Source organism: Polypterus senegalus, chromosome 9 (genome assembly GCF_016835505.1).
Source record: "Polypterus senegalus isolate Bchr_013 chromosome 9, ASM1683550v1, whole genome shotgun sequence".
Lineage (NCBI taxonomy): Eukaryota > Metazoa > Chordata > Cladistia > Polypteriformes > Polypteridae > Polypterus > Polypterus senegalus.
In genome coordinates this window covers 78,550,275-78,568,885 of record NC_053162.1, presented here as the reverse complement: position 1 = coordinate 78,568,885, position 18,611 = coordinate 78,550,275, and the positions used below count along the sequence as shown (strand labels likewise).

The window sequence follows — 18,611 nt, the reverse complement described above, 5'->3', positions numbered from 1 at the left end:
CCACTTTTTCAGAGTATTTTATAATTTCATTCTTATTCCAGTGAAAGTTTTACTGTTTTTATATTGCTTACAATTTTTTTTTTAAAAGTAATAAAGATTGGATGTGACAGTTGCTCATTTGTGTTGTCCGGACAGATGACTGGGATCGCAGTTACAGAAGCAGCAGCAATAGCCGCTCAGAGCGAGGGGATCGGAGTGAGCGGGATCATTCAGAGAGAAGTAACAAGGGTGGAAGGAGAGATGAGCCAGATACTCCTCGACATCGACCTAAAGGTCAGTCCTGATAGGTTGTGTTATTGTTATTTATTTTTTTAATATAGTTATGGAAAAAAGTGGCTTTTTATTTAGCTGTTCTGCTTTTTGGGAGTGATGTATAAAGACATCAATACAATCATTTGAAGTAAAATGATGAAAATCATAAAGCTGTTTGTGTGTTCTTTTGAGTATTTAGAATTCTTGGGAGAAAGATTGTTGTATCCAGATATGTCATTTAAGCCACAAAGTGTACTGATGTCATGCTAAAAAGTTAGACAACTAAGTTCTTACTGTTCTAGCAATGGAGAACAATGTCTTGCATTTAAGAGCTCAAATGTCAGAAACAGTGTATTCATTGTTCTGTTATGTACATCTTAATATTGCAGAGGAAGACTTTGAAACAAGTTGAAACATTTTTTGGGTGGGGGTTATTTTATTTTATTTATAGAATGTCATGTAAATATATTGTTTTTTGTTTGTAAACCTGTATTAGCTGCTGTTGATTTAAAATTTGTGAAGTATTCTAGTTGAGCTGATTTTAATTGGCAAGTATTTTGTGTAAATCACTTTGGAGTTTGTGACATTTAAAGTAGTAACATAGTGACATTTTAATCTTTAAACACATACTTAAAGTATACTGATGCTGAAGGAGCACAAATATTTTACTGAATATTATAAAACCAAAAGATTAAATAAAAATCGTAGTGAGTTATAAGTTTCAATGATTATTATTTGATCAGTAAGAATATATTTTAAGATTTGAAATCAGTGTAAATAATTATTTTTCTGACAGTGTTGATTGATAGATTATTTACTTATGGTAATTATGGAGTTTGTAAAGACGTGTTGACAAAGTGCTACCAGTTAAAACTCTTTACAACAGCTAATTGACTAATGTAGACGCCTTGGGTGTTGTGCCTGATCGTGATTTTGTTAAACAGTGCAGCCAGGCATCCTGTTGCTGTTTTCTCTGCCTTAGCTGTGCAAGATTCCTATCTTTTTTTTTTGTTTGTTTTGTTTAAACCAAAGTACCTGTCACTTTATGAAATCTGGTTGATTTTTTTTTTTTTTGAATAAATAATATGAACACTCACTGGCTTGTAGTAATGATGCTTACCATTTATTCTTTAAAGGATAAGTTCTGAATTTTTCAAGTCAAAGTTACTTCTTCAAAATCATGGTATATATTAATTTGCCACATAAAACTGTGTTCTGAAGTGAATTGTATTTTATAAATTTTAAAAATACTTTGTTCTTGTAGTTCACAATGAGGATGCATGGAATCCTGTATCTATATGTGATAGAAAAGCATTAAAACTTGCTAAATATGTAATTTTTCTTGAGTATTGATCCATGTGTTCAGATTATACATATATTGCAAAACAGTGCATCTGTGTCATTTTACGATGCAAGATTTTAAGATGCAAATGCAAACACCAAACCATTGCTATGAGATTCAGCCATTTTAAAAGGAGACTTGCTATGAGACTTATATTTTCATCAACTTTCCCTGTTCCCATTGCTCTGTGGTAACCTTGTTTTCTCTCTCTGACATGTAGATAGTTAGACAATAAGACATGAAAAAAATAACACTTATGATTGCATATACTCTTTCACTATAAGGAAGATGCAGCCTGCTCCAGTTGGACTGATAAAGCATGTGTGTGATTCAGTGACAGAAAAGATTGAGCCTGCATAGCAAGCAGTGAAATGACAAGAACTGAGCAGACATTATACAGTAGGCATAAAGAGAAACCTGGTACGGCATATTGATTCATGCTGCCCTTACTTCAAGTTCTGCATCCATCCATCTTACTAACCCCTCTTCTGCAAAGAGAATTGTCTGCATTTTAACATTGGCAAAACCAAGGAAGTGGTTATTGACTTTTGCCACACTAAAGAGCCTCTGTGTCCGGTCACTATTCAAAAAGTGGATGTAGAGGGGGTCCACATTAATGGCAGGTTGGACTGGTCTCAGAAGACAGAGGAACTATAAAAGAAAGGACAGAACAGGCTCCTTTTCCTTAGGAGACTGTGTTCCTTTAATGGGAGACGTGACATCCTTCACATCTTCTTCAATTCTGTGATGGTCAGTGCAATTTTTCCATGCTGAGGTGTGCTGGGCTGATAACATTGCTTCAAGAGAGGCCCACAAATCAGCAAGCTAATTAAAAGAGCAAGCTTGGTTATAGGATGCTCTCTGGACCCTTTGGAGGTTGTAGCAGAGAGAATTAAAGCAAGGAGAGAATTAAAGCAAAACTGAATGCCATTATGAACAATTCTGCACATCCTCTCTCTGACACACTAACAATGATTACATTAGCACAACTATTCAGCAGAAGCATGTCAAGAAACACTACTGGGGCTGTTTTATACCAACAACAGTACATCTGCATAATTTCTCACTGAGACTGTAACGGCTAAGTTCGAACTTTTGTTTCTTTTGAATGTTCTTGTTTTATACTAATTTCGGTGTGTGTTCAGACCAAAGTGTGTGTTTGTATATTTATTTTTTATTTATTTACTTATCTACCTATTTATGTATTTATTTATTTTAAGAGCTTCTGTAAAAAGCCATATTTCCCCCTGGGGACAAATAAAGTTGTATCTTTATATACATCCAGGGCAAGGGCATGGCCTAGTGGAGCCTATAGCAGCAAGCATTGAACGGCAGGCAGAAAGATCCCCGGAAAGGGCACCAGTCTATCACAGTGCGAACACACACACACAACACACAGTATAGGACCAATTTAGCAACACCAGTTCATTGAAGTTTTAATCAGGTGAGAGTTTAGTAAGTTCTGTACAGATGTTTTCACAAAGGCAGAATGGACACTACCAGAAAATAAAAGGGTAAAAACTTAACTGAATGCATTATTTTTTTTAAAACCAAGAAAGTTACTGAGCATTTATTCATGTCTTGAGATTACACAGACATTTTAAAACTGCTTGTACATGTAATTTTCAGACAAGAAACAGAGAGAATCTACCATATTAAAAGAATAACAGCCTTACTTCAAGAAAAGTAGTACCAGGAATATGCAATAAAATGATTATTTGTAGATCCCCTTTGTTGCCACAAATGTGTTGGAAACACAGAATGCATTTTTTTCTTGTATCAAAACATTTTCCTCTTCAAAGTAAACTTATTCAGTAAGATTTTAGGCTTTTATTTCCTAGTGGTGCTACATAACTTCCATTATATACCAGGGTGGACAAAATATTCTTTACAAATTTGTTGAAAATTTTAAAAACATAGTTTTATATGGCAAATGCATATACACTGTGTTTGTGAAGAAATAACTTCAATTTGAAAAATACCAAACTTATCCTTGAAGGTCACATGTGTGGTTTTAATCATTGTTATGTTTCTGCATAATGAATATTTTAGTTAATAACACAAATGAAGACGTCACTTGATTTTATTGATAAATACAGTTAAGGAGAAAAGGATCCAGGAATCTGCAGTCTTGACACAGAAGCACTGATTGGTGTGTCCTGGGATTTCAAACCAGCTGACCATAAACATATTAGAGTAAAACCTCAAATGGGTAACATCCTGAAAGGAAGAAACCTTTTCATGATTCATTGTTTACACTAATGATAACTAATGTTGAGCTCACTGATACTTTTCATCCTCCATTTTCTTTTATAGTGGAATATGTACAAAAATCATGCAATTCCAGTGTGCCTGATGGTTTGTGTACCACTCTGTCTAAAACTGTTATTTGTGTCACTTTTTCAATTGCTTTGTAAATGAGGTTCTACATTATTTTTATGTTTGCAAATACTTTTAAGATCACCTTTTTGTTTTGTTTGTTTTATAGATTCTGCTACACCATCTCGTTCAAGCTGGGATGAAGATGATAGTGGGTATGGAAGCTCTAGATGTTCTCAGTGGGAATCACCAACACCATCCCGTAGAGAATCTGAGAGGAGCCAGCTCACACCTTCAAGTCGAGGGAGTGAGAGAAAGGACAGGGATAGGTGAGTAATTTGGAAATCTTTATGGGTCAGTTTTAAAATTTACACAAAGTGAATAGGTCATTTTGCCACAGTTAATTTATGAACCAATGTAATAAGTGGCTAGGGATATGAATGAAAGCATCTGTTTTTATTTATTATTATTATTTTTAAAGATCTGTGAAGAGTCGATACCCTGATGATACTCCTCTGCCAACCCCTTCTTACAAATATAATGAGTGGGCCAATGACAGAAGACATTTAGGATCTACTCCACGACTCTCCCGTGGTAAAGGTAATTGCAATATTAGGCATATACCATATATAAATTATGAGCTATTCAAGTAATGCATTTCTCTATTTCTCTGGTGATCATTAGTTTTTCACAAAATATATTTTTTTGTATTTTGATTATACTCAACAAAGTTTTTCTAGTTAATAATGTTCAGACCTTTCAGGGGAAGACTTTCATGAATATTGAATTCAGTCCAAGGCTCGAATCTTAAACGTTTAAATTCAAGGTTCTCAAATGCATTATTCCCAGCAGCTAAACTGTAATTTGATTATATTTTTTTATTTTTATTAAATTACTTGGATGCCTTTATATTTATGGTCGCACATTAATTAAAAAAAAAATGAATTTCTACTTTGAGTTTTGAGCTCTGTGCCTTCAGTTTATTAGATGGGGTTGGTTGCTAATCCCATAAAATTCCAGCTGCATGACATAAGGTGTTGGTTTCCACTCCTCCTCCATTAATGTTTATCATCTTAAACATACTAGAAATACAGGAATTAATACAAAATTAATGTAATTATATGTGAATTGATTCATTAGTTGTTCAAATTCAGGTAGAGAAAAATACATTTCATTTGTGTTACGTCTTGCTTATAGTTTGGTAAACATGTATTCATTGTAAATATTGAAAAAGCCATGTGTTGGCCACAAGATTCACTTGTAATAGTTAACATAGTAAAGTAGGTTAAGGAAATTGTATTTGCTTCAAAAGGTTTATTTTTGTTTTGTTCTTAAAATTTTCTTTTAATGACTAATAAATATTTTTAGTGATAAACAGATGACACTTTTTATTGTTTATTGTGTTGTTTGTTTACAGGGAGAAGGGAGGTAGGCGAAGATGGAATCACTTTTGAGAATGAAGAGGAAAAAGAACAGTGGGAAGAGGATCAGAGGGTATGTAACATATGGCCTACACTTACACATATTAAGCCAGTTTATAGAACCCATCGCACATATCTTTGTGATGTTGGTGAAAGCTGAGTACTCCACAGAAAAATTTTCACCCAAAGTAAACATGCAAAGTTCACGCAGAGGTGACCCCTTTGATTACAATGTTGTTTAACTGACAGCCAAACATAGAGAACATTATAATCGTTTACCCTCTTATTACCCAGAGCAGGTGTGCCCCACAAAGTTTTCCTGGGTACTAGAGCAAACGGCTCCCACAGTATTACTCTGTTGCCAGATAACCACCTCATACATAATCTCCCTTACTACACCATTTTTTATTGAAAAAAGTACATTTAACCAAAAATACCTTTATTCAAACACTGTTAGTTTAACCTCAACAAGATATATTTGCAGCTGCAGTGAGATGAATGCAACCAGAGATGTCTTGGCATGGTGCTAAGTCACCAGTAAAATTAGATTTTTTTAGATAATGTTGTTGAATAAGCAATACACTTGTTATAGTCTTTGCAAAGTTTTTTTGCGTATTGTCTTGCTTGTATAACTACTGTTCCACAACTACTGTTCTGTAGACTTGAAGTCTTTATCATTGCCATAGCAAATCCGGAGGAGAGAACCCTTCAAATTTAGAGACGGGTCATAGTTATATGGGGCCAGGCCTGGTGATCAGGGTCAGTGTGTCATGTCTTGAACTCCACAGTTTCAAAGAGTAACCTTTACAACTCATATAGTGTGTAGGCATTGTTGTGAAGCAGAACTGGCTGCTCAATAAAAATTCATGCATACTACTTTTCAATGTCCCAAACTTAAAAACAAATCATTGTGATATATGGACCCTTTGATGCAGGCACTTAATATGGACTGCATCTTCAACTGAAGAAAATGATACAAAAGGAAAAAATATTTTAGGTTAATGCAGATTACTCTATTTTGATATGATGATTGTTGTGAGTCATATTAAGGCAGCATGGTGGGTAATGGCTTTGGAGTCCTGGCTTAAAAAAAACTGCCAAGACATTTTCTGTGGAGTCTGAACATTCCTCCTATACGTGTTCAGTTTTTCTTCCACATCTCTAATACATGCCTGTTGCAGTATTTGGCGACTTGGTTTGTTTTGGATTAGTGACTGTTTATCGGTGCATGAATGTGCATCCATCCAGGGATGATTCCTGTTTTGTATCTAATGTTTCCAGGGTAGTCTAGTCTGTAGCTTTGAACTGGATTAAGCATTTGGTAATTGGTGGATAGTATGTGAATGTACTGTAAACATGTGTGTGTGTATATATATGTGTATATATATATATATATATATATATATATATATATATATGTTTGTAGGGTTGTGATTGTTTTGTCACATGTATAGTGAAATTCTTACTTCATGCTAATCAATGTGCAACACATTGGCACTCTCCAATAACTTTAGAAAAATTATAGTGTAAATATAAATGCTCACTTACTTGTGTGTACCAAACTTGAGATAAGTTTGGTTCATATCTATTTGAAATGACGGCACTGTACATAAATCTGACAGTTGAATTTTTTTGCATAATAATGGTATTTCTGTAACATTTTAATCTCTGGAAGCCGGTCAGTTTCTTAATATTCCTTGATGTATTCTTTTCATTTAACAAGGAGAGATGTTGTAATCATTTTCTTTCTTGATTTCCCTTAAACCTCAGGACACAGGAAGGCTTAGATATGTTTCTGGTATTGGTGAATGTTGCATGTGATATTTAGAAAGGAGAAGTATTAATGCTTAATGATGCATCATCAATTCTTTCTTATATTTTTATTATGGAAATTCTTTCTGTGTTAGTGTATGTATTAATGACTGATTACACAAGTAAATGATCCCATGAAGCTTAACAGCTTTTATAATATGATTACCACAAAACCTGATGCAGTTTATTTGGATGTAAGTTATTATTTTTGTATAAAATAAGTTTATCTAATAAATGATTATCTTATCATATTTTAATGTTACTGTGGATCTCATTTTTGTATTCGATAACTGTAAAATATGTTTATTGCTAAGAGAATAAGTCAACATTTGTATGAGGCTTTACCAGCGGTTAACTAAAGTCAGGATACAGGCATTAATATATATTTGCTAATTAAGTGATGTGTTTAATAACTATGGTAAATGTAGGAATAAATTCAAAATCTAATTATTTCTTGTCAGCAAGCAGACCGTGATTGGTACATGATGGATGAAGGTTATGATGAGTTCCATAATCCTCTCACCTCAAGTTCAGATGATTATGTAAAAAAAAGGGAGCAAATTCTGCAAAAACAGACCCAGAAACGTATCTCTGCAAAGAAGCGACAAATTAATGAGGTAAGATTTGTTCAAAGCATAACATTGGATAACATTATCAAGTATAAAATATAGAATTCCTTTAGGGAAACATTAATGAATCCAAAGTCCAGATCTGCTTTTTCAATTTAGAATTTGCAGTTATACTGTTGGGTCATTACTTGTAGCTTTGGTTGCCATCAAATTAAAAATATAAGAGGTGGATAAAATAGAGGATTAATTCCTTATACTTTTCAGGGGGTTAAACATTTGCTATTATTTTTTATGGTGGGTTCACTTATTATTTCTTGTAAGTGATAATTTTAAAAGTACCGCATTTGCATTGAGCAAAGTTTACCATTTGCTAAGTTTCAGTTGAGATTTCAGTTTTGCTATAAATCAAATTTTGTCACATACAGTTTTAAAATCACCTTTTACAGACTATCTGTATGCTCATCTGTGCAGGATAATGAACGATGGGAAACTAATCGCATGTTGACCAGTGGTGTGGTACAACGTTTGGAGGTGGATGAAGATTTTGAAGAGGATAACGCAGCAAGAGTTCACCTTCTTGTACATAATTTAGTGCCACCATTCTTAGATGGGAGGATAGTCTTCACTAAACAAGTGAGCAATATAAATGGTGTCATGTCAGTATAAAAATTACTTCTTACGAGGCTTATTTTTTGTTATAGCTTTCTTGTGCTTTTATCCTGTAGAAGCTTTAGAATTTATTAATGCTTGTTTAAATTTGTGCATCTCTGTTATGTTATTGCTTTCATTTTGGTTTAAAGTATAATTTATAGAACATTTTTCTATACAAATGCTTTAGTTTTAATGTTTTTTTTTTAAACTGTCCAGTGCTTTAGAGGCAATTTGTAAGCTTGATGGTAACTAGCATAGTTTATTTTAATTTTTTACATTAACAATATGCTTTTGGGAAAACTTTCTAGCATACCTTTATATTATTTTTAGAATGACGTTTTGAGGTCTGATCCAAAAAAATGTAGCTCTTGACTTGAAGGCATGAACAAAATTAGTAACCATCACAAGAGATATTAGCCATTAGAATCAACTGTTATAATAAATCTGTTCCAAAAATAAATTTGGTAACACTTTAGTTTAGGTAGTACAAAAATGTATCCAATACTTATTTACATACATGTAACAAGCCCTTAACTCTGGTGGCATTTTTTTTCCCCACAAGACCCTTTTTACTACCCATATTGTGAAAAACATAAAACTAACAAAGTTTTTCAGCAGCAATCTCATTGTCTCTGTCCTCTGACAGCTCAAAATCCTCATGTGACAGTGCAGAATCTGAGTCATCGAGAATACACAACACATATCTGGCAGAGGATTTCTTTTGATGGGGGCGCCTCCAGCATTTAATGCCATGCTCTAATGAAAATGAATGGCGATTTAACTTTATATCATGGTCTTTGCTGCCATCTAGCAGATAAAACTATAGAATACATTCTAGGTAATTTTTCTTTATGGGTTAGCCTTCAGTTCTTTATGTGTTGACTATTGTCAACTCCTTCCTTGAAAGTGTTAACAAAGAGTTCTTATGAAGACCAAAACACTTATAAAACATCAGTAGATGGCTTATTCACCTCTCTGCAGTATGGCATATTGACATGTTGGCAAAATTACTTGTTGATATGAAGGATGTACAGGTCTTACACTTACTATGTAATTTCAAGAGAAATGTATCTCCGTTGAGCCACCTCAGACCACTCAAAAGTGAAGTTTTGTTAGTAGGTCACATTGCAGAGATGAATAAACACTTTACTTATGCTTTAAGTGTTATGAAGACCCAAAGAAAGTTTGCTTTCTCATCCAACTCTCCAGGTCAGTGTTGCAGGATATTACCTGTCAGCAGTGAATACAAAGCAGGAGTGCTATTTATTGAGTTCTTCATTTAGAGCCATCAATAAAGAACAGGATAATTCATTTCCTTTATGATCTAGTCTAATTTAAAGCTGATTAAAAGAGTGAATTAACAAAAGCAAATTAAAATTAAATTGTACTAAATTTTGTCATAAAGCTATAAATGAACAATTGCCAGTTTAACTATAAGCCATTGATTTATCAGCTGTTAATTAGCAGAGCTAGTCAATTATCTTTGGATTTAGGGAAAACTTTAATTGCAGAAGATGGTCATCATTTTCTGAACAAGCACACTCTGTCACATAATCTTCAATTCTAAAAAAGACTACACCGCAGTGCACTCCTTGAGCTATTATATAGCCATTTTGAAGTAGGAGCAATTCAACATATGGATTGGAACTGGAAATTGAACATCGTGGCTGTTTTGCAGAGCCAAAAATGAATGATAAAACTGTTACCAAAATGCATTAATTAACATGTAAAATAACCTAAAAGACCATGGAACTGGAGGATTTTTGATTTTGAAATATACTCTTCCAGGATGACATCCAATGGATACATTTCAAAAAGTCTTTTGCCGGTGTTAAATAGCAGCATCTTCCTCCTACTAGGTTTTGAAAGCAGTATTGCACAAAGTGTGGTGAATGGTAACACTTGCACAATACCCTTCCCAAAGATTGTGACTTGAAGTTGTCTGGAACATCATCCTCAGCAGAAAGTCTTATCTGAAATTGCAGCTACCCCTGTTGTTCTAATTTTCTATTTTGGATGTGTTTTGACAACTAATTTTATATTTTTAAACCAGCAAATGAGTTTGTAATAAAAATAGATTGGACGAAGATTTGTAGTTCAGCAGCATTTGAAACCTTTTGAGTTTGTATATTTTTGGAAGATAATGTACAAATATGGAAAAAACACATTTTTTCAAACGCTAAGTGTGTTATAAGCATTTGTTCCTGTAATTCTAAACTTATTTTTTCTTATTTAACTATTTTAAAGCCTGAACCTGTTATCCCAGTTAAAGATGCTACATCAGATATGGCCATCATCTCCCGTAAAGGAAGTCAGCTTGTCCGCAAGCATCGTGAACAAAAAGAACGTAAAAAGGTAAAATTCTTTTTCATGCAGTGTATAGTGCTAAGTTTAAATGTCTTCAGATTTTTTATTTCTTATTTCATTGCTGGATTTAAATGTCTTTATAATGAATTTTGCAGTTATGTTCAAAATTAAAGATAATGTGTTTTCAAGTGTAATAGTTCTTTGCTTTGTAGGCTCAACATAAACATTGGGAGTTGGCGGGAACTAAACTTGGAGACATCATGGGTATCCAGAAGAAAGAAGATGATGATGCTCAGACCAGAGCTGTGGGTGAAGATGGCAGTGTGGACTATAAGTATATCCTAAAACATTTTCTATTTAAAATAATGTGTTTTTTTGCTGTTTCTGATGTTCAGTTTGTTACAAATAATCCAAAAAAAGCTAACATGAGGATAATTCTAAAGGAACAGTCCATCTTTAATTTTCCGCTGTCACCATTTTTGGTATTGTTCTATGTTTCTTCTTTACTTTTAAATACATGCTTTCAGTAACCATTGGAAGTAAGAACACTCAGTATTTATTTATGCTTTGTAGTTGGCCCTGATGCCAACACCCCAAACTGCAGCACATCAAATGTGGGAGCCTTACAGTCCTGTGCTTAAACTCTGACTATGCTACTGTCTGTGTTGAGATGGCAAATGTAAAGAGAATGTGCTAACTGTAACTGAGTCTGTGTGTCCTGTGATTGAATTCCACCATTTCCAGTTTTGGGTCCTTCCATGTGATTTAATGCTATTGGGTTTAGATCTGGCCTCTTGTGAATTTATATTGGAATAAGCAGGTTCAAGAAATGTATAAATAAACATGCTTTTCTCTTTCTTTCTCTTAGGACTGAGCAGAAATTTGCTGAGCATATGAAAGAGAAAAGTGAAGCTAGCAGTGAATTTTCCAAAAAGAAGACTCTATTGGAGCAAAGACAATACCTTCCAATCTTTGCAGTTAGGCAGCAGTTACTCAACATAATCAGGTGGGTGGCCTTTGATTGTATTTAGCAATGGATAATATCCTGCAGGACCTTGAACACATTAACAGCAGATTTATCCTAGAAACCAGTTTTATATGTTACCCTTTTTATAATATAATAGGAATGAAAAATGCTGTTTTTGTCAAGATGATTACATTTAAAAGTTACTTTTAATATTCTCCCAAGATTAAGTAAAGTTGAAGTTAAGTTGCATGCGTATTTAGTAGCTGCAATGGTACATTTCTGTGAATTGTGGTTATGGCTGGGCGATATGGAAAAAAAGTTTTATCATGATCAATTATATATTACATTATGAATCAAATCACTATTTCTGTCTAGCTTAAAAGTAAATTTTTACTCCTAAGTGAAATGTGAAGATGTCATAAGGTTAATTTAGGGTTAAATATTATTTGTTTTCTGTCAGAAGTTGAACATAACAAATGTACTGTAGAACATTATACAACTGTGCAGGTAGTCCCGAGATTACGGACATCTGACCTGCGACTTACGAACGAGGCCGCAGCTGTGACACATGTGGCTCAGTAACTGCCGCTCCGTCACCTTCAGCCTGGGGATGCTGTAAGTGGTGGCGATTTCACTGCTGGCGCAGTGTAGTGTCCCTTGGGCGGCTCCCAGTAGCAAGCGGTGACCCGTGGTCCATAGTCACTGGGGCCACAGCTGTCGCTTGTGTGCAGGTCGATGGTTTGCTGCCCGCCCACTATGCCGCTGCAGCTACTGCTCCTGACTGGACGCAGGCTGGATGGAGCGGAGGGGGGCGTTTCCCTGCCCGCCCAGCACACACGGCTGGTAATGCTGCATGCGGTGACCCGGTTGTGGCTGAATGGAGGCCATTGAGGGTGAATGGGGTGGCGGGGGTAGCATTGTAGTGTGCCAAGGATGGGTGCCTGTTGAATTGGGGTTGGGCGATTCACTACCCGCCTTTGGCCGCACCGTGTTCATTCTCGGTGGGTGGATGCTTCAGGCAGCATACTGTTGTGGAGGTGACTGTGTGGTGGGCGAGTGATGAAAGCCCCCTTGCCACCCCCAGTCATTCTCAATAGTAAGACTGCTTGTACTGTTACGCACATAGCAGGAAGTTGTCTCTTGTCAGTACATCAGACGTGTTGACGGGTGCCTTCCTGCTGTGATAGTGTGTATAGCCCTGTGCAGAAGAGCTCATCTTAATCTTTTGTCTTCACCCTTCAAGAATGTCTTTGAAACACAAATCTGATGCAAGTGCTGGTGATACAGTAAAGAAGAGAAAAACCATCACTATTGAAAATAAAGTAGAAATAATAAAAAGGTCAGAGAGAGGTGAAACTCCATCATTCATTGGCAGAGCACTTGGTTACAGTTGGTCAACAGTAGCATTTATTAAAATAATGTACCTGTTCCGACTTACATACAAATTCAACTTAAGTACAAACCTACAGTCCCTATCTCGTACATAACCTGGGGACTGCCTGTATTTCAAATAAATCAAATAGGTATATATAATAAACAAAAATCTTAATTCTGACCAGTCAAAGGTTTTAAGTGTTACAGGAGAACACAAACAAAATGTGCAACTAAATTCTTTGGTCAACTCCAAATAAATAAAATGGGTAATACAAAATAAAGTTTTAATTCGAACCAGTCCGATGCTTTCAAGTTTTACAAGAGAACACTAAGTAAATCTTTGGTCATTTCCAAATAAATAAAGTAGGTATTGATACAAAATAAAATCTCAAAAAAAAAACTACCTATGTACTGTATCATTTCCTTTGTATAGACTCAAACTGTTTTACATGGTTGGGAAACAAACCTATAAATAAATTGACAAAAACATTCTGTATACATCTTGAGTACGAATTCAAGCAGCTTTCTAATGTAAATGAAGGAGAACATAAACAAAATTGACACATTCACTCAATTGTGGTCAGTTTGTTCTCCAAGGTAGAAAAAAGCAAGGCACAAGAAATCCCCATTAGAGCAGCACTTGCTTGGTTCTGGGACTGAAAAGTCTTGCATTGTACATGCTGTAAAGCATAGCACTGCTTCAGATTGTACAAAAGATTAGTGGTATTACCTGTAATTGTGGAAATATGCTTTCGACACTCTACTTCTTGTCAGAATTTAACTAGCAAAAATATCTCCACACTACCAAATTCCTCAGACACTTCTTTTCAAAAATGTCTTTATCTTTTGAGCCTTGGTCTGTGTCCGTTGGGGTGTCTTCTTCAGTAATGCTGATTTTTTAAAATTTTTTTTCCCCTAATTTTTGTGTCATCATTTTCTCTTTTATCTTGCTCCCGCTCCTGACATGCTGACACACGCTGCTGCTGCGAGCCAAACATAATCATGTGTGCTGCTGCCAGCTGTTATGCTCTTGTGCTGTGTGTGTCAACCTAACCTGATGTGGTAGTAACTCTATTCCTGCCACAGGATTGGTTTGGCTCAATGCTGTTCTCATTATCATTGGTTTTTGTTTTGTCTGTCAAAACATGGATAAAAATAAGTTCTGTCAACTTTCTATCGACCATCTCTTATGTTTCTTTTGAGGAAAAGTTATTTTATTGTAATTATCTTTATCATTTTATCGCCCAGCCCTGCTTGTGGTTCATATATACAGTAGATTGTTTTTTCCTCTGTTACAAAGCTTGTTACCAGTCCGTGAAGCCTGATGATCTGTAATATTTAAAATAAATATTTATTTTCTGTGAATTTGTTTCAGGGATAACAGTATTGTTATTGTTGTGGGTGAAACTGGCAGTGGAAAGACCACACAGCTTACACAATACCTGCATGAAGATGGTTACACCCAGTACGGCATGGTAGGGTGCACACAGCCACGAAGGGTTGCTGCCATGAGTGTGGCCAAGAGAGTGAGCGAGGAACATGGATGTAGTTTGGGAGATGAGGTAAAGGAATTTAGTTTGCCATATTATTAATTATGTTTTAGAATATTACTGGCTTTCAACTGATTAATAAACATTAATATTGTGCAGATATAATACTTTTAAGTGTGCTGAAATAGAATTTTGCCAAATGTATTAATGTATCGTTGGTTTATATGATATTATTGATTTTAGGTTAGTTTATTTATTTTCCATATGTACATCGAAGCATAGGCAAAATATGCCTATATGATTTAATATAAAATGCAGATGTACCGGTAGTCATTTGTGGTAACAGTTTGAAGGCCTTTTTCTGTTCCGACATGATTGGAAGAAAGCCTTGGCCATAAAGACATGGTTTGACAAGTTTGGTGGGCAAGACCTTGAATGGCCTGCACAGAGCCCTAATCTCCATCCCACTGAATACTTTTGATGTAAACTGGAATCGCAAGCCAACCCTTGTCCAACATCAGTACCTGACCTCACACGTGCTGTTTTGCATTGACAGTTTGTAATGTGGGGCACCTTGTTTAGTTGTGTACTTGTTTAATTTTTATGTGAATACCTATATTTCTTGAGTGAAGGCTGCTGGCCAAATGAGAATGGATGTAAGTCCTTGATCTTTCGGTAAGCAGGGGGACTTGAGGCTGCAGTTTAATTAGATGCTTTCAGATTTTTCAAAAAATTCAGTTATTTCTTTAATGAAACGCCTCTTTATAAATTGTTCACTTAAAGAGAAAAAGAAGATTAAGGAACTTGAACTGGGCCCACCTGATTTAAGAACTGAGCAGCAGGCAAGCTTACATGCAGACCTTTTTCTGCTCAAGCTCCACATTTGGTCAAGTCTTGTCTGAGGAGGATAGGTCTACTTGGAGAACCTGGCATTAAAGCAGCTCTGTGATAACCATATTAGAGCACTATGGATGCGTCTCCCTCCAACTAGAGTTCATCTGCCCTGGGAGTGTGGTCACCAGCACACCTTGCAGGACTGGTGGATAGTGGGCATAAGAGACGGGCTGGCAAAGGGGAGAAGCAGCTTGGAGGTGCCACCAAAGTGATCACTAAATATGGTGTCTGTGAACGTTGATCTCGGAGATCCATTTTTATCAGCTTCTCTGGTAGTCTCGCCCCTTCGGGCAGTTGAGCAAGTGTATGAGATGTACTGTATATTTGTTTGTAATTAGTAAAATTAGTGGTGTGCCTTGGGATGATTTTTGTTTCAAAAAGTGTGCCACTGGAGAAATAAAGGTTGGGGAAAAACTGATCTATACAATAGTATGGGGCTAATTGTTTTTGGCAGGCTTAGTGAAATGACTCAGTTTAATCAGAAAGTAATTGAGAAATTTTCAGGCCTGAACGAAAGAATGGCAACATTTTGTTTTCAAGGAAATATAGGTATCCTGATCATAAATGCAGAATAAGGTTTAGATTGGACTTGTCCTGTGGGTGTAGTACAATACAGGTTTGGGTCTGTGGATCTTACAGTGTGAATTTATGCCTGCATGAGGTAAGCCTGGCAAACTTACATAGGATAGGGCAGACTGGCAGCAAGTGTAGAATAAAATTAGGGTGGGAATGACTCTTTGGGTGTGGTAAATGATAAACTAGGACTAAAGACTTGAGAAAAATCAAAGGACTAGTGATTGTATAATGAGGATTTATGGGATACAGTGGAAATGGCCAAGGACTGGGCACTTTATTAGAAGACTCAGAATAAGATTTGGATTGGATCTATGCAATGGATGTGTTTATAGGAAAGAAGGAAGTCCACACTATTGGATGATTATGGAGGAGGGGAAGACACTATGTTGTGGGTTTTTTCAGAATGGGGAACTGGGCAAGATGGCAGAGAATTAGGCAATTTAGAGACAGGTGCTATAAAATTTTGGAGGCAGATGAACCTGTTCCTTTCCACATCTATAGAGCAAGTTGTCAGAAGAATAAGGGACTGTTGATGTCACGGACTGAGGTTTTGGAGCACAGTAGAAATGGAAAAGCTGGCATCAGATTGGGAAGCAAGGTGAAAAGAATAAAATAATTTTTTGCTTGGATTTGACGTATGGATCTGGTACTGGACAGGCCAAGATATGCATTGGCACTATGATGAGGACCATGAGTGTGACCAGATATATAGATGTGAAAGGCACAATATAATAGATAAATGGTCTTCAGTTTACCCCACCCCAACCAAAACTGCAAAACACCCACAGACATACTCCAAAATCTTGTGGAAAGCCTTCCCAGAAGAGCGAAGACTGTTGTAGCTGGTTGGCTGTGCTGGTTATTAACTCCATAGTTTTGACATAGGATGTCCAACAAGCTTTGTCTCTACAGTTATGATCATAACTTGTATTTCCTGCTAATTTTTGTAAGTGTAATCCTTTCTTAATTATATTCAGAGTTGCAGGAGTTAATATTTATTGTAGATTTTTACGTTTATGGATTAAGTTAATTCTCTGATATCATCTTTACACTAACTAAAGGGTGGTCCAGATCTAATTATGCAGATCCAAATCGTCTGGATGACTTTGATTTATGTGGGGACGATTCCAGTTCGGTGCAAAGAAGATTCTTCATGTCGTCAGTTCGCAATCTTCTCGATGGTCCGGGATTTTTCGGGTGATTTTCTATGTAATAAACTTAAGTTATAGCATAATGAAAATTCCATAATTAGAGCTGGACCACCCTATAGTACTGCTCACTAGAATAATGCAAAAACTTTAGTGTAATCCAAAGAAAAACAAAGCTGATAAAAGAATAACTACAATACAAAAGAAGAATGTCTGTGCAATTCAGAACAATAAATATAAGTGCACCACACAAATGGAAAGGGTTGCATTTTTGTCAAAATGTTTTCTCTAACACTATTTGCATCATTTGGATGTTTTCAGAATTTGCTTAATAAAGTTGAATTATTCAACTAATACACACAAGTACATATATGCTTAAAGTTTCATAGATTGATTAATTGCCTTTTCCTGCAGCTTGCAAACTTCAGTTATATCAACATTTACTGATTTACTTATTTTTAAAAAGTAATGGGCAATAGGGTAGTCACAAGTTAAAAACAATGTCTGTACATGCCAGTGTGTGAAGTAAAGTGTCAGTAGACAAATTATAGATTTCCTTTTTAAATAGACTACAAGAAAGAGCTAATTATTATTTTAAAAATTTACTATTTTCTTTGTTTTTCCCATAAAAGGTGGGCTATGCCATTCGCTTTGAGGACTGTACTTCAGAAAAAACAGTTATCAAATATATGACTGATGGCATTCTTCTAAGGGAGTCTTTGCGTGAGTCAGACTTGGATCATTACAGTGCAATCATTATGGATGAGGCTCATGAAAGATCTCTTAATACTGATGTACTGTTTGGCCTCCTCAGAGAGGTAAGAATTTTTGTATATTTACTTTTGTTTATAAGAGCTAGGCGCAGTGGTGAAAAAGAAACGTATTGATCAATTTAAAATGGTCTGTATTCTGCATCAATGTGACAAAAATATCATATTTTGAGTTTTTTTACCATTTAATAATGCTACTTACTGACAGCCTTCACTGTGCTTGGAGAAAACCATCCTACACATATGAACCATTAAATTAAGTCAAGCTTTGTCACCTCCTTTAGCATCAATGACTTCACTGAAATCTTCCTTTATTTTTTAATAAGTTGTACATATTTGTTTGGTGGAAATGTAGCACATTCCATTCATAAAGATAGGCAGTGTGGTGTATTAGCTAAGAGACTAAACTTTAAAAGTAGAAGGTTAGATGGAAGCAATGTAACCTGCTCCTATTACTAAAAAAAAAAAAAAGTTATAAGTTCACTTTCATGATCTTTTAGATTACTTTTGGTAAAGACACAGTTAAATGTACATTAATAATAGCTGCGTTAGCCTGGCGATACTTGTTGAGTATTTCAGTTGAGCTGACATCAGGATGTTAACATCTTTTAACTCTTTATTAGACTCTTAAACAAGAATATATTTTTTCTCATTTTTTTATTGTTACTAGTTAGTATGAAACAGTGATTTTCATAACCATTTCTATTGAGTACTGTCTC

The 18,611-nt window shown here is 35.4% G+C and overlaps 1 protein-coding gene across 3 annotated transcripts in view; it reads left to right on the top strand.

Moving 5' to 3' along the window:
• Positions 1 to 18,611, top strand: part of dhx38 (DEAH (Asp-Glu-Ala-His) box polypeptide 38) — a 122,485-nt gene that overhangs the window by 16,012 nt on the left and 87,862 nt on the right. For all 3 annotated transcript variants that reach the window (XM_039763328.1, XM_039763329.1, XM_039763330.1), the window contains 11 exons: positions 136 to 273; positions 4,083 to 4,242; positions 4,395 to 4,513; positions 5,331 to 5,407; positions 7,608 to 7,763; positions 8,187 to 8,348; positions 10,614 to 10,721; positions 10,886 to 11,007; positions 11,542 to 11,679; positions 14,390 to 14,576; positions 17,755 to 17,940. In XM_039763328.1, the coding sequence (XP_039619262.1) occupies positions 136 to 273; positions 4,083 to 4,242; positions 4,395 to 4,513; positions 5,331 to 5,407; positions 7,608 to 7,763; positions 8,187 to 8,348; positions 10,614 to 10,721; positions 10,886 to 11,007; positions 11,542 to 11,679; positions 14,390 to 14,576; positions 17,755 to 17,940 (1,553 nt within the window). The remainder of the gene's footprint in view (positions 1 to 135; positions 274 to 4,082; positions 4,243 to 4,394; positions 4,514 to 5,330; positions 5,408 to 7,607; positions 7,764 to 8,186; positions 8,349 to 10,613; positions 10,722 to 10,885; positions 11,008 to 11,541; positions 11,680 to 14,389; positions 14,577 to 17,754; positions 17,941 to 18,611) is intronic.